The sequence below is a fragment of the Amaranthus tricolor genome, chromosome 6 (assembly GCF_026212465.1).
Source record: "Amaranthus tricolor cultivar Red isolate AtriRed21 chromosome 6, ASM2621246v1, whole genome shotgun sequence".
Lineage (NCBI taxonomy): Eukaryota > Viridiplantae > Streptophyta > Magnoliopsida > Caryophyllales > Amaranthaceae > Amaranthus > Amaranthus tricolor.
In genome coordinates, this window is record NC_080052.1 from 28154918 (window position 1) to 28170487 (window position 15570).

Below are 15570 nucleotides of genomic sequence, written 5' to 3' on the forward strand. Positions count from 1 at the left end.
ACAATAATTTACCATTATCCATCATTCGAACTTGTAGCTACATACAATTAATCAGTCAAGTAAAAGACTATAAAATGTCACATCCATTGTTATAATCTCATACATGTGATCTATCATCTAAACCCATTAACAAATTAAAGAATCAAATAATATCTTAAGTAAATATTAACTAATTAATGTCCAATCTATATGTGCAATTGTGCATAATTAATGAACGAATTTTTTTAGTTACAAAATGTTGTCTATATGTGCATGACTACCTTAGCTAGAAAAGCTTGCTTGCAAATCCTTCAACATTCCCTCCATTTGTTCTTGATTTATCAGCAAAATCTCTAAGATCACTCACATTCCTTCCCAATTTTAAAGCCATCTCCAACTCAAAAACTTCCCCATTTTTCCTCATCATATAATCTTCCTCTCCTAAGTTATACTCTACACTTTCTTCTAACAACTTAAAAGAACCAGCACAATTCCTATACATCTCAAAAACCATTCCTACTTGCCCACCATGCTCTAAAGTATTCACCACAGCAGCCATAGACCCGGCAGCCGCCGCCACAATCCCAGCCCAAGGCCCACCATGGCCCACAAAAGCAGCTCCAACAGCTGCTATTCCTGTCAAAACAGGACCCGTAACAGCCAACATTTTATTAAGCTTCAAAGCTTTGTTCCCAAGCCTAATATAATCTTCAATATCCTTCCTTTTTGTCACTCCCACTACTTCTCTCATATCATCTTCCAGCTCTTGACTCCACCCATTTTCTTCACCACCACCTTGTGAAGTTATTGATTCACTTGATTGTTTTTTAGACGGCCACCACTTAGCAGGCTCCAAACTTTCTGGAAACTTCTCGAGCATGGAACCCAAAAGAGGCAAAGGGTATGCCCTATCCAATGCTATAACTTCTTCCACTGCATTATCCACATCTTTATTTGTCAACTTCCGGATAGAAACACTATTTTGAATTTTAGTTTGAAGCTTCTTTAACAGTCTTACAGCATTCCTTTGTTCTTCAACTAACTGAGAAGGTTGTATCTTATTCATTATCATAATAATCCCTGTTCCGGCAAGGAACAGTAAGGTTGAAGACACCCTCAGCACTACCCCATGGGACCCACTAACGTCGGCAAAACCAGCCATAGTGGCGGCGGTTAAAGTCATCATGTTAACAGAATTCAATAACAAAGAATTCCAATTATCCCGTTGATCACCGATATTTTTGTGCATTTCTATTCTATCACTTATGGCTTCTAAGATTGCATATATTTTTGCAGTTATAAGATCTTGATCTTTTGGACTGGTGATCGGTTTAGTTTTTGTCGTCAATGGAAGATTATAAACTAAGTTATTAAGGTGATCTTCATTTTGATGTAATTTTTTAGAAGTATTATTATTCAATGGTTGTTTTGGGACTGTAATTCTGGGTTTTTTGAGATATTTAGGAAGAGTAAGTGCATTTGTAATGGTAGCTTTGTTTGATGATAAATTAGTTATGGATGCTTGCAAAGAAACCATGTCTTATTTAAGAATTGATCAATTAAACAGATCAGAATAATTAAGGTTATGTTTGAAGAAAATAACTAAAATGTAAAAAAAAAAAAAGAGATTTTTGATGTTTTCGGTTTTAGAGAGGTAGTTAATTTGGATGATGAAAATGGTAGGTTATGGGGGCTATTTATACTTTAATAACATTTTGAAAGATTCAACTAACAAAACAAGGAATCGCTTGGTCAAGTTTGAAGAGGTTGACTGTTCCTTGGACGATGATAGCATAGACTATGTCATGAATTGCATACAATTCTTTATATATATATATATATATATATATATATATATATATATATATATATATATATATATATATATATATATATATATATATATATATTTAATATATATATATATATTTATATATATATATATATATATATATATATATATATATTTAATATATATATATATATATTTATATATATATATATATATATATATATATATTTAATATATATATATATTTATATATATATATATATATATATATATATATATATATATATATATATATTTATGTACACATAATAACAAAGCTAGCTTTGTCCTATTAAAACTTTGCACATTTTGGAGAATTCGGTATTATGGGGGATGGAGATTAAGTATCACTTTTTATAATTAATTTTAATTGATTTTAACTCTCATCTGTTTCTTTTGAGGTGTTTATTTTCTCAGCAAGTTCAACATGTATGACTGTATTGGACACAAACATTAATTAGGGAGCCTTCATATTTAATTACGTTGTATATATTAAGTGTTTGAAAATACAAAATTATAAGAAATATTTTAATTTTTAAAATTGCATAAAAACTTTAAAAAAGTTATCAATTTTTAATTGGCTTTGATCCTTTTTATGTCTCAGCTAGCCTACCTTGAATTAAAAAAAAAAAAACTTTGAACGTCTTCAGTTGTCCTCATGCAGTGGCTAACTTATGATTTAAGGCGACTGTAGTTGAACTTGAACGCCAAAATAATGTTTTAATATTTGTATTTTCAAATATTATGGTTTCTTTAACTTAATTAGACCAAGTAATTAATCCAATCCATCTTCATGAGTAAAACTGACATTCTTGAACTATTTTCATTGAATGATCAGTTTTTTAGATCTCAAGAGTTGCTACTTCTCTATTTGTCTTCAACCATTAGCTAGGTTGAAAAACATTGATGAGAATTAATTCTCAAAGTAATATTTATTCTTTAATTGAGATAAAATTTGATTTTCAAAAGTTGTATTTATTTATTTTATGGGTTATAAAAATAGAATGATTCTGAATGGAAAATAACATTATGAAATTTTCAAATAAATTGAACATTTTTTAAATTTCAAATAAAAAACATGAGAAGAATAAAAGAAAACGGAGAAATCAATATATATATATATATATATATATATATATATATATATATATATATATATATATATATATATATATATATATATATATATATATATATATATATATATATATATATATATATATATATATATATATATATATATATATATATATATATATATATATATATATATATATATATATATATATATATATATATATATATATATATATATATATATATATATATATATATATACATATATATGAGTTTTAAACAAAAATATATAGTTACAATAGTGTTATTAAAAAATATGAACATAATTCTAACTTAAACAAGTCGATATGATTGCATAAGTATTAAGAACCAGATATACATATGTATATGATGATGGTATATTTATCATAATTAAGTGCATGATATTTCATGTTTATGATACGAAAGTTGTTGGCTATCTAATATTATTTTTCGTAGCAAGTATTTATTGTTGGCTACTAACTTTTTACATAAAAAGATAATATAAAATGGTCAAGCAATCAACTCAGCTAAAAGATTTAAATGCTAGATACTAGTATAATATGAGTCGAATACTTATTTTTATACGTGTGTCAAACCGACTTAGCTTGTTATTTTTGTTTGATGTACATAATACAATTAATTTATGAGAGTTTTTAATCAAATGATCCAAATCAGAATATACTTAACAGACCCAAATCAAATATTAAACAAACCTAAACCTCAATTCCAATGAATTAAGCATAAAATATGTTTTTAATAAATGTATATTCAAGAGATTAAATCTTATTTCAGTTGGTGAGCAAGTGTCACTTTTCCGATCAAAGTCTCGTGTTCAATTCTCACATAACCTTTCACTTCCCTCGGTCTTTCATATAATGTAAAAAAATAAATTTGATGTTATAAAGGTAGTCTAAATATAAAAAAACTTATACTTTTTTAGTATTTTACTTATATATAAATATAAGTTAAAAATGTATTATCATTACCATTATGAAATGTATTTATTGATTTGTAGTTCTTAAATCTTTAGTTACACTTCAAAACTTTATAGATGAATTAAAATGAATAAAGATAACAGATAATCAATTCACCACAACAAATTTAACTTTTCACGATATTGAATTTAGCGGTATTAAAAATATGCCACGAATTTATATTTTTTATGTAATAATTTTTGGTTTTTATTTCAGGTTTCACTATAAAGGGATTTAGTGACACTGTATTTGGCCTTTAGTGGCATATGTAATTGTTACTATAGTGTATAGTGACATTTATGAAAAATGCCACCAGATTCTATGTCATGAAAAACTTTAGTATGATTTTTTATTATAATATTAAAGGGTCAAAAATTCAATAAATGTTACTAAATTCACTATATATACTATTAGATTTTTAAAGTAGCGACATTTAAGTTAAATATCGCTAAATATATCCCACTAAAAGCAAATTATGTTGTTGAATAACCATATCAAAATATATTTATAGGATATTTCCTCTTACAACTTTGCACCTAATCCCCTCCTTACCTTAGCTAGCCTACCTAGCTTGTATTGAAAAAACGTTGAACATTTTAAGTTTTCCCTCATGCAGTGGCTAACTTCAGATTTAAGCCAACGGAGTGGAACGTACCGTGAACGCCAAAATAAAGTCTTAGTGTATATTTCTATATTCAAATATTATGGTTTCTTTTAACTTGTAGGAAAATCTTGTAATTAATATGCTCAGCTAGTGTTATTGACTTAAAATATTTTTAATTATTATTTAACTTTGTATATGTCAAAGTATTGATATATTTAATCTTTTGATGATAACTTTTGAGAAGAAAATATATTGTGTTAATACAAGACTAGCGTCGTACAAAATTAAACTTAAAGAGCTTGATAAGCGACGACTCGCCACCTAATTAACCTCTGAAAAGTGTTGTTTGAGTCAGCGAGAAAGCAACAAGCATAGTAACCACTTTCAAGGGGACGACTTGCCTCGTTTGTAATGTTCCCACACGTCATTTTTAGACATTTCAACAATTTTATTTTTATTTATATTAATTAATTATTTTCATTAGGTTTTAGGTTATTTTTAGATCAATTGGGAAAAATTGCTTCCCAAAAACCTCTCACTGTGAAAGCTAAGGGAAATTTTAAAACATGTAAAATTTGATCTCATGTAGATTTTTTATGGCCATTTAACACAAAAAATTATTCGTGCATGCATGCGCCGCGTCAGATTTCGTGACCTAAACTCCAAGAAATGAAACAAGAATAATAGGTCCATTGTTTGGGCTTAGTCAAACAAATATTCCTTTTGGTCAATATTGTCTATTAAATTGAGTTATACTTATTTTTAAGGTGTACATATGTCATAAATTAAAGGGATACTGTATTCAAAACCAAATGATAATAAAAAAAAGGAATCAATCCGTCAAGCTTACATCCCAGAGTAACCAATAAGGGTAGAAATGTCATTCTTTACAAACCTATCATTTACTTATTTTTAATTGAACATCCGGCTTTGATACAATGTTAAATTGAGCTAGATTTATCGTCAATACCATCATATAATCCGGAAAACACAAGGTGCACACGTACTCTTCATCATAAGCTTAAGGAGATGTCATCCCAAAGCGATATGACAATGATAAAAATAAGGATTATAATGACTTATATAGTATGCACAATATCCTTAAATCATCAATGTGGAACAAATTATCCCAACTTTGTCAAACCACGTACTCTATACTCTCTTTGTTTTTTTTTGAGTCTGTTACTGTAACACCCCGTAATTTATTGGGTTTAAAAATAAATAAAATATAATAAAATAAAGTATAACAAAATAAAATAAATAAGTAATATTAAATTATATTATTTTACATAGTTAATTATAAGAAATAAAGTAAGTTTAATTTTAATGGTAATGAGTTTTATCGCGTACGATGTTATCGCGTGATGTTTCTTTGTTGTTTTAACAATAATATAATATTACTTAATTAATTAATACAAAAAAAAATTAAGCTAAAGGAAAATGAAGAGTGGCCGGTTGTGTTTTATGGCATGGGAGGAGTCTTGTAACTCCTCTCATAATTGTGTTTATGGCGCAATTATAATCCTTGTTTAAATTGCCTATTAATTCTTTAGTCTCCTTGAATTTTCATAGCCATTTCAATTGTTTCAAGAGCTCACAAAATTCAGAAAATTTCTTCTTTGCTTCCTCTTGTTTCGGCACTTCAAAAGAAAAAAAAAATTTCTTGTTGTTCCATCCAACCTTGTGATCTAAGGGTAAGTTTAATTGAATTGTTAATTGTAGATTTTTATCTACAATATATTTTATGTATGATGATATCCTATGACTTATAAGAGGATTGAATATTTTTTTATATACGAAAATTTTTTCTAATAATCCTTTAATAAGCTATAATTTGTTAAAAGGATTAAGAAAAGGAACTTCATGATCAATACTCTTTAACAAAATTTATATTTGTTATAAGAATGTATTTAAAGTTGTATTGATATTTAAATAAATTTCTTATGGTCTACTTTTCTCTAACAAAATTTCAATTTGTTAGATGAAATGTAAATGGTATGGATTAAGTAATATATATAGTCATCCAAAATTTATAAATCCTTTAGCAAAATTTGATTTGTTTGAAGGATTGTGTTATATTTATATATATGTGTCTTGATTTAAAAGGGTGATTTGGTTTTGTAATTCTCTACAAAATTTAATTTGTTAAGAGAATTAAGTATTTAATTTAGTTATCATAATTTATTAAATTTCAAGTCTCTTAAAGGATTTTGTGAATGTGACCTTGCTAGAGTTATTTTGGTCATGAAATTTAAAAAGGGTTGATAATGTATACATATAAAATAATAATAATAAAAATAATATATATATGTATTCGGGCAGCAACTTTTCTGTCTCGTTAAAGGTGCCGATCCGGAAACGTTAGTCGTGTTTCGTTGTTTTATGTACCGATGCGTTAAAAACTCGTTAAACGCTTAAAATAATTAAAAATAGTAATTGGATGTTAGAAATTATGAAAATTGGTACCCAAGGTAATTGACGCGTTCCGAACCCAATGGCAAAGTCGGATTTTTCATTTGAATTTTCTAATCTGTCTGAAATGGCCCGTAAAGTTTCTGGTCAGAATTTGAAATTTGGATCCATTGGGAATAGGATGTAAACAATTAAAAATTATCAAGTCTTAGTGATATTTTAGAGTATGGAGTGGATTAAATGTGTAAACACGTCCTAATACGTGATCATTTTGTGTGTGTGTTATTTAGGACCTCGATTCATAAGAGGGCGAAATTTCGGTCGTGCTTGAACATTGTTGTTTGCAGCGCTTAAAGGTACACGCTTATACAGTTATACCATTAACAAATTAAAGAATCAAATAATATCTTAAGTAAATATTAACTAATTAATGTCCAATCTATATGTGCAATTGTGCATAATTAATGAACGAATTTTTTTAGTTACAAAATGTTGTCTATATGTGCATGACTACCTTAGCTAGAAAAGCTTGCTTGCAAATCCTTCAACATTCCCTCCATTTGTTCTTGATTTATCAGCAAAATCTCTAAGATCACTCACATTCCTTCCCAATTTTAAAGCCATCTCCAACTCAAAAACTTCCCCATTTTTCCTCATCATATAATCTTCCTCTCCTAAGTTATACTCTACACTTTCTTCTAACAACTTAAAAGAACCAGCACAATTCCTATACATCTCAAAAACCATTCCTACTTGCCCACCATGCTCTAAAGTATTCACCACAGCAGCCATAGACCCGGCAGCCGCCGCCACAATCCCAGCCCAAGGCCCACCATGGCCCACAAAAGCAGCTCCAACAGCTGCTATTCCTGTCAAAACAGGACCCGTAACAGCCAACATTTTATTAAGCTTCAAAGCTTTGTTCCCAAGCCTAATATAATCTTCAATATCCTTCCTTTTTGTCACTCCCACTACTTCTCTCATATCATCTTCCAGCTCTTGACTCCACCCATTTTCTTCACCACCACCTTGTGAAGTTATTGATTCACTTGATTGTTTTTTAGACGGCCACCACTTAGCAGGCTCCAAACTTTCTGGAAACTTCTCGAGCATGGAACCCAAAAGAGGCAAAGGGTATGCCCTATCCAATGCTATAACTTCTTCCACTGCATTATCCACATCTTTATTTGTCAACTTCCGGATAGAAACACTATTTTGAATTTTAGTTTGAAGCTTCTTTAACAGTCTTACAGCATTCCTTTGTTCTTCAACTAACTGAGAAGGTTGTATCTTATTCATCATCATAATAATCCCTGTTCCGGCAAGGAACAGTAAGGTTGAAGACACCCTCAGCACTACCCCATGGGACCCACTAACGTCGGCAAAACCAGCCATAGTGGCGGCGGTTAAAGTCATCATGTTAACAGAATTCAATAACAAAGAATTCCAATTATCCCGTTGATCACCGATATTTTTGTGCATTTCTATTCTATCACTTATGGCTTCTAAGATTGCATATATTTTTGCAGTTATTTGGTCATTATTTTTAGGGCTAGAAATTGGTTTAGCTTCTATTAAAGGAACGTTATTTAACTTATTAAGTTCTTGAATGAGATGCTTTTTTTGAGTAGGACTAGGTTGTTTAGGGACTTTAATTTTAGGGGTAGTAAGATATTTGGGAATATTAAGTGCATTTTTAATGGTGTGTTTGGTTGTGGGGGGTAACAAAGTTTTCAAACTCAAGGATGATCTTGATGATGATGAAATGGGTATGGATGCTTGGATGGAAACCATGTTTCATATACTAAATTAAAATTAATCAATTAATTAATGTTGGGTTTTTTTAGAGTATTGATGAAAATATATGATGTTTTGTGTAACTTGTGAATTTTTATTGAGTTTGTAGATGAAGAATATTGTGGTATGAGGATTGAGGATGTGAGATATATATGTATACTTGTTTTTGAAAGAACCCAAAAAATATATAAAACAGAAAAAAGAAATTGGGTCAAATTTGAAGATGTTGACTAAAGACACAAAGTAATAGTTTTTGGTATGACTTGGTCCATTAGGCAATATGATAGACCTTTTCATAGATTCGTAAATGGCATACTATTCCTTGTTAATTTCTATTCATGTCTTGATTTAGGGGCTGGCTTTGGTTGAGTTCGTAATTAAACACCAAAGTAAAATCTTAATATAGAAATTAAATTCGAATGTATTCTTACCAACTTTAATTTTCAATATTCAAAACTTAGAAAAATGATAAGTATTGTGTAAATATGGTTTAGAAAATAGGAGTATTTCAAAGAGTAGATAAGTATAAGAGTAGATTGGTATATTTTCTTAGGGCCGGGGTGCGTAAAAAGTTAGACGTGACCAGTAAAATCGACTTATATGGATGATTGATCTACATTTGACTTGTAGGTTAACCAAAGGTGTGACTATTCATTGACTTGATTCTATCTTATATGTTTACCCGTTACTTGATATATTACTGACATGCATCCAACTCGAGAACGACTCGCCATTTAGATTAACATGAAAATGTGCTTACCAAATTCGACTTGTATTTGAGTTGTTGTTGACCCAAACTCGATTAGCATAATATATCAATAACAAGACTCAAAGTGAACTGCAATTGATAATCAGTTCGATCTGGTATCAACCGAATCCATAATTTACGTAATCTTAACTTTTTACATGCAAATCAATAACAAGACTCAAAGTGAACAAATTATTAACCAAAATTTTCAATGCATAATATAAATCAATTTGAACTAAATTAGCATAACATATCATAAATTTTATTACAAGCCAATACGAGCCACCTTAAAGTTAATTTGAACCCAAAATAAGAGTTAGGAACTTAGTATTTTTCGACTCAAACTTTATTTCTACATGATATAACTAACATAAAGTTAATCCTTCTAAAATAATTTGACCTTAAATATACTTGAATCCAAAAAATAAATTGATTGAAAGTCTAACCAAGCTCGAGTTAACTCATTATTATTATTGAATAATTGGACATGAATTGTATTGATATGACCCATTATAAGCTCAAGCTAAATCTGATTTGGTGTGACATTTGTTCGACATGGTTATGCATTCAATTTTAACCGCACCAAAATCAACTCTAATTAGATGATTATTAATGTGTCCAAAATATTTAAATTCTGATAACATCTAACTCAAAATTCAACCGATTTATTGAATTTAAAGCACTCGCTCTCCAATATTGTTATTTAAAATCAAGAGAAAGACTAACATTGGACTAATTTTATAGGAAGCTTATTTTCATACATCTCATAATTAATTTAAAAATTAATTAATGGACTATAAATTAGTTTATTAATTTAATTTTCCTAATAATTTTATCTTTAATTTCAAAATATTCAAAAGTCAAAAGAGCAATTACGATAGGTCTATAGCAAGTGGATTTTATAATAAACTATCAATGGATTGTAGCTATTCTTATAAGAACAATACCCTAAGTATGGAATTATGGATCTATGATAAATTTTCTCACAAGTGAATGTTCTTAAAATGTCATGTAAATAACAATGGAGATTTCAAGTACCGTCTAAAGATGAATATTCTTAATATTTCTGGCCAGAAATGTTGTATTAAACCTTCTTGAGCATACTACTAAAAAGAAACTAATCCAAATAAAAACTTAAATTGATATTGATTTCTCATGATATATTATATTTATATACTTTTAACGCGTTTCGTCACATGTGATCTCTTTGGGTTAGTTGTGTAGAAGCAGGACTAGTACTTCTCATATCTGACACTAAATACTCCATTTGACTTTGAGGGGTTGATGAAATTCAAACCTTTAATCTTTTTATCACGTGTGAATAAGCAAATTCAATTAACGCTTAAATTGAAAGTTGATGCTCCATTCATTGTCTTACTGCGTTGGTGTAGCCGTGCAGGGTTTTCTTTTTTAAAGATCTTTTTGACCACATTCCTCCTGCTATCTCTTTAATAGGAGAGGAAATGGATATGATATGATATGTTTGCTTATACCCTTAGACCCTAATACTTAACGAGATTTACTAGGCATCATGGTATGCAATAGTATGCATGTTAGGGTATATTAACTTCATAAAATGAGAAATATCTTGAATATTATAATTTCTTTTAAATTATAAGTGTCAGATGCCACTCTTAATTTTAATTTTGATTCCAATTTAAAAATCTAGTCCAACGAAGGAGAATCAAATTTTATATTAATCGTTGTACATACTGTTTTTCTTGACAAGGACTTATTAATTCGATTGTCACCTAGTTTATATTCTTACCTCAGTCTAGGTTGTAATTAAAAAATGGTCCAAGAGAAAGCTTTGGAATTTATATATATATATAAAACTATGGTAATTACATCTTGTTTTCTCCTATAATTGATGATGGATTTGTTTACGTTGATTAATCGCAATTCGGGTTTTAATGAAACAATTGTCTACTAATTATTAATATTATTAATAATATTATTACCACTAAAAGAAATTGAACGAGCAAAATGTTTTTGAAGATTTAGACCAATGAATTTTATGTATTTTTGACTTGCTCCGTTGGCTAAGGGCCAGACTTTTTCATGAATAGCATGCTATACCACTAACATTCATTTTTTTTTTTTTAAAAAAAAGTTTTTAGGGTATTGTGAAGCCGGCTAATTGGTCAATTTAAGGTAAGGATAGGTAAAAATTAGCATACTTTGGTCTCTTTTTATGTTCTAATTTAGTGGCTTTTTGAGTGCTTTTAAGTTATAACACACTTTACCGTGGTAGCCAAGTCTTATATTTGACATTGTAGCTATTGATCTTAATATCACGCATCAACGTATAGAATGCCATGTCTTGACCCAAAATAAAATCAAACAATTTAAAGGTATATATAGAAAATTCAATTTAGGGAAGTAATTTTTCCCAATTGATCTAAAAATAACCTAAAACCTAATGAAAATAATTAATTAATATAAATAAAAATTTTGTTGTAGTGAATTGTTTATCCGTTATCTTTATTCATTTTAATTCATCTATAAAGTTTTAAAGTGTAACTAAAGATTTAAGAACTACAAATCAGTAAATACATTTCATAATGGTAATGATAATACATTTTTAACTTATATTTATATATAAGTAAAATACTAAAAAAGTATAAGATTTTTTTTATTTAGACTACCTTTATAACATCAAATTTATTTTTTTACATTATATGAAAGACCGAGGGAAGTGAATGGTTATGTGAGAATTGAACACGAGACTTTGATTGGAAAAGTGACACTTGCTCACCAACTGAAATAAGATTTAATCTCTTGAATATACATTTATTAAAAACATATTTTATGCTTAATTCAGTGGAATTGAGGTTTAGGTTTGTTTAATATTTGATTTGGGTCTGTTAAGTATATTCTGATTTGGATCATTTGATTGAAAACTCTCATAAATTAATTGTATTATGTACATCAAACAAAAATAACAAGCTAAGTCGGTTTGACACACGTATAAAAATAAGTATTCGACTCATATTATACTAGTATCTAGCATTTAAATCTTTTAGCTGAGTTGGTTGCTTGACCATTTTATATTATCTTTTTATGTAAAAAGTTAGCAGCCAACAATAAATACTTGCTACGAAAAATAATATTAGATAGCCAACAACTTTCGTATCATAAACATGAAATATCATGCACTTAATTATGATAAATATACCATCATCATATACATATGTATATCTGGTTCTTAATACTTATGCAATCATATCGACTTGTTTAAGTTAGAATTATGTTCATATTTTTTCATAACACTATTGTAACTATATATTTTTGTTTAAAACTCATATATATATATATATATATATATATATATATATATATATATTGATTTCTCCGTTTTCTTTTATTCTTCTCATGTTTTTTATTTGAAATTTAAAAAATGTTCAATTTATTTGAAAATTTCATAATGTTATTTTCCATTCAGAATCATTCTATTTTTATAACCCATAAAATAAATAAATACAACTTTTGAAAATCAAATTTTATCTCAATTAAAGAATAAATATTACTTTGAGAATTAATTCTCATCAATGTATTTCAACCTAGCTAATGGTTGAAGACAAATAGAGAAGTAGCAACTCTTGAGATCTCAAAAACTGATCATTCAATGAAAATAGTTCAAGAATGTCAGTTTTACTCATGAAGATGGATTGCATTAATTACTTGGTCTAATTAAGTTAAAGAAACCATAATATTTGAAAATACAAATATTAAAACATTATTTTGGCGTTCAAGTTCAACTACAGTCGCCTTAAATCATAAGTTAGCCACTGCATGAGGAAAACTGAAGACGTTCAAAGTTTTTTTTTTTTTTTTTTTAATTCAAGGTAGGCTAGCTGAGACATAAAAAGGATCAAAGCCAATTAAAAATTGATAACTTTTTTAAAGTTTTTATGCAATTTTAAAAATTAAAATATTTCTTATAATTTTGTATTTTCAAACACTTAATATATACAACGTAATTAAATATGAAGGCTCCCTAATTAATGTTTGTGTCCAATACAGTCATACATGTTGAACTTGCTGAGAAAATAAACACCTCAAAAGAATCAGATGAGAGTTAAAATCAATTAAAATTATTTATAAAAAGTGATACTTAATCTCCATCCCCATAATACCGAATTCTCCAAAATGTTCAAAGTTTTAATAGGACAAAGCTAGCTTTGTTATTATGTGTACATAAATATATATATATATATATATATATATATATATATATATATATATAAATATATATATATATATATATATATATATATATATATATATATATATATATATATATATATATATATATGTATATATATATAAAGAATTGTATGCAATTCATGACATAGTCTATGCTATCATCGTCCAAGGAACAGTCAACCTCTTCAAACTTGACCAAGCGATTCCTTGTTTTGTTAGTTGAATCTTTCAAAATGTTATTAAAGTATAAATAGCCCCCATAACCTACCATTTTCATCATCCAAATTAACTACCTCTCTAAAACCGAAAACATCAAAAATCTCTTTTTTTTTTTTTTTTACATTTTAGTTATTTTCTTCAAACATAACCTTAATTATTCTGATCTGTTTAATTGATCAATTCCTAAATAAGACATGGTTTCTTTGCAAGCATCCATAACTAATTTATCATCAAACAAAGCTACCATTACAAATGCACTTACTCTTCCTAAATATCTCAAAAAACCCAGAATTACAGTCCCAAAACAACCATTGAATAATAATACTTCTAAAAAATTACATCAAAATGAAGATCACCTTAATAACTTAGTTTATAATCTTCCATTGACGACAAAAACTAAACCGATCACCAGTCCAAAAGATCAAGATCTTATAACTGCAAAAATATATGCAATCTTAGAAGCCATAAGTGATAGAATAGAAATGCACAAAAATATCGGTGATCAACGGGATAATTGGAATTCTTTGTTATTGAATTCTGTTAACATGATGACTTTAACCGCCGCCACTATGGCTGGTTTCGCCGACGTTAGTGGGTCCCATGGGGTAGTGCTGAGGGTGTCTTCAACCTTACTGTTCCTTGCCGGAACAGGGATTATTATGATAATGAATAAGATACAACCTTCTCAGTTAGTTGAAGAACAAAGGAATGCTGTAAGACTGTTAAAGAAGCTTCAAACTAAAATTCAAAATAGTGTTTCTATCCGGAAGTTGACAAATAAAGATGTGGATAATGCAGTGGAAGAAGTTATAGCATTGGATAGGGCATACCCTTTGCCTCTTTTGGGTTCCATGCTCGAGAAGTTTCCAGAAAGTTTGGAGCCCGCTAAGTGGTGGCCGTCTAAAAAACAATCAAGTGAATCAATAACTTCACAAGGTGGTGGTGAAGAAAATGGGTGGAGTCAAGAGCTGGAAGATGATATGAGAGAAGTAGTGGAAGTGACAAAAAGGAAGGATATTGAAGATTATATTAGGCTTGGGAACAAAGCTTTGAAGCTTAATAAAATGTTGGCTGTTACGGGTCCTGTTTTGACTGGAATAGCAGCTGTTGGAGCTGCTTTTGTGGGCCATGGTGGGCCTTGGGCTGGGATTGTGGCGGCGGCTTCCGGGTCTATGGCTGCTGTGGTGAATACTTTAGAGCATGGTGGGCAAGTAGGAATGGTTTTTGAGATGTATAGGAATTGTGCTGGTTCTTTTAAGCTGTTAGAAGAAAGTGTAGAGTATAACTTAGGAGAGGAAGATTATATGATGAGGAAAAATGGGGAAGTTTTTGAGTTGGAGATGGCTTTAAAATTGGGAAGGAATGTGAGTGATCTTAGAGATTTTGCTGATAAATCAAGAACAAATGGAGGGAATGTTGAAGGATTTGCAAGCAAGCTTTTCTAGCTAAGGTAGTCATGCACATATAGACAACATTTTGTAACTAAAAAAATTCGTTCATTAATTATGCACAATTGCACATATAGATTGGACATTAATTAGTTAATATTTACTTAAGATATTATTTGATTCTTTAATTTGTTAATGGGTTTAGATGATAGATCACATGTATGAGATTATAACAATGGATGTGACATTTTATAGTCTTTTACTTCACTGATTAATTGTATGTAGCTATAAATTCGAATGATGGATAATGG

General features: G+C 28.8%; 3 protein-coding genes across 3 annotated transcripts; 1 reads left to right on the plus strand and 2 right to left on the minus strand.

The window, feature by feature from the left end:
- Window positions 1-1623, minus strand: LOC130815109 (probable F-box protein At4g22030). The gene has a single exon (XM_057681466.1). It carries the CDS (start codon window positions 1514-1516, stop codon window positions 266-268), a length of 1251 nt encoding a protein of 416 aa, XP_057537449.1. The 5' UTR covers window positions 1517-1623; the 3' UTR covers window positions 1-265.
- A 5660-nt stretch (window positions 1624-7283) lies between these two features.
- On the minus strand, window positions 7284-8822 carry LOC130815139 (probable F-box protein At4g22030). Its single transcript, XM_057681500.1, has one exon. It carries the CDS (start codon window positions 8690-8692, stop codon window positions 7418-7420), a length of 1275 nt encoding a protein of 424 aa, XP_057537483.1. The 5' UTR covers window positions 8693-8822; the 3' UTR covers window positions 7284-7417.
- Window positions 8823-13950: 5128 nt separating this feature from the next.
- On the plus strand, window positions 13951-15570 carry LOC130815150 (probable F-box protein At4g22030). Its single transcript, XM_057681517.1, has one exon. The coding sequence runs from the start codon at window positions 14066-14068 to the stop codon at window positions 15314-15316; it is 1251 nt and encodes a 416-aa protein (XP_057537500.1). The 5' UTR covers window positions 13951-14065; the 3' UTR covers window positions 15317-15570.

Coding starts and splice junctions, on each gene's coding strand:
- LOC130815150 (XM_057681517.1), top strand. CDS start 14,066: ATGGTTTCTTTGCAAGCATCCATAACTAATTTATCATCAAACAAAGCT.
- LOC130815109 (XM_057681466.1), bottom strand. CDS start 1,516: ATGGTTTCTTTGCAAGCATCCATAACTAATTTATCATCAAACAAAGCT.
- LOC130815139 (XM_057681500.1), bottom strand. CDS start 8,692: ATGGTTTCCATCCAAGCATCCATACCCATTTCATCATCATCAAGATCA.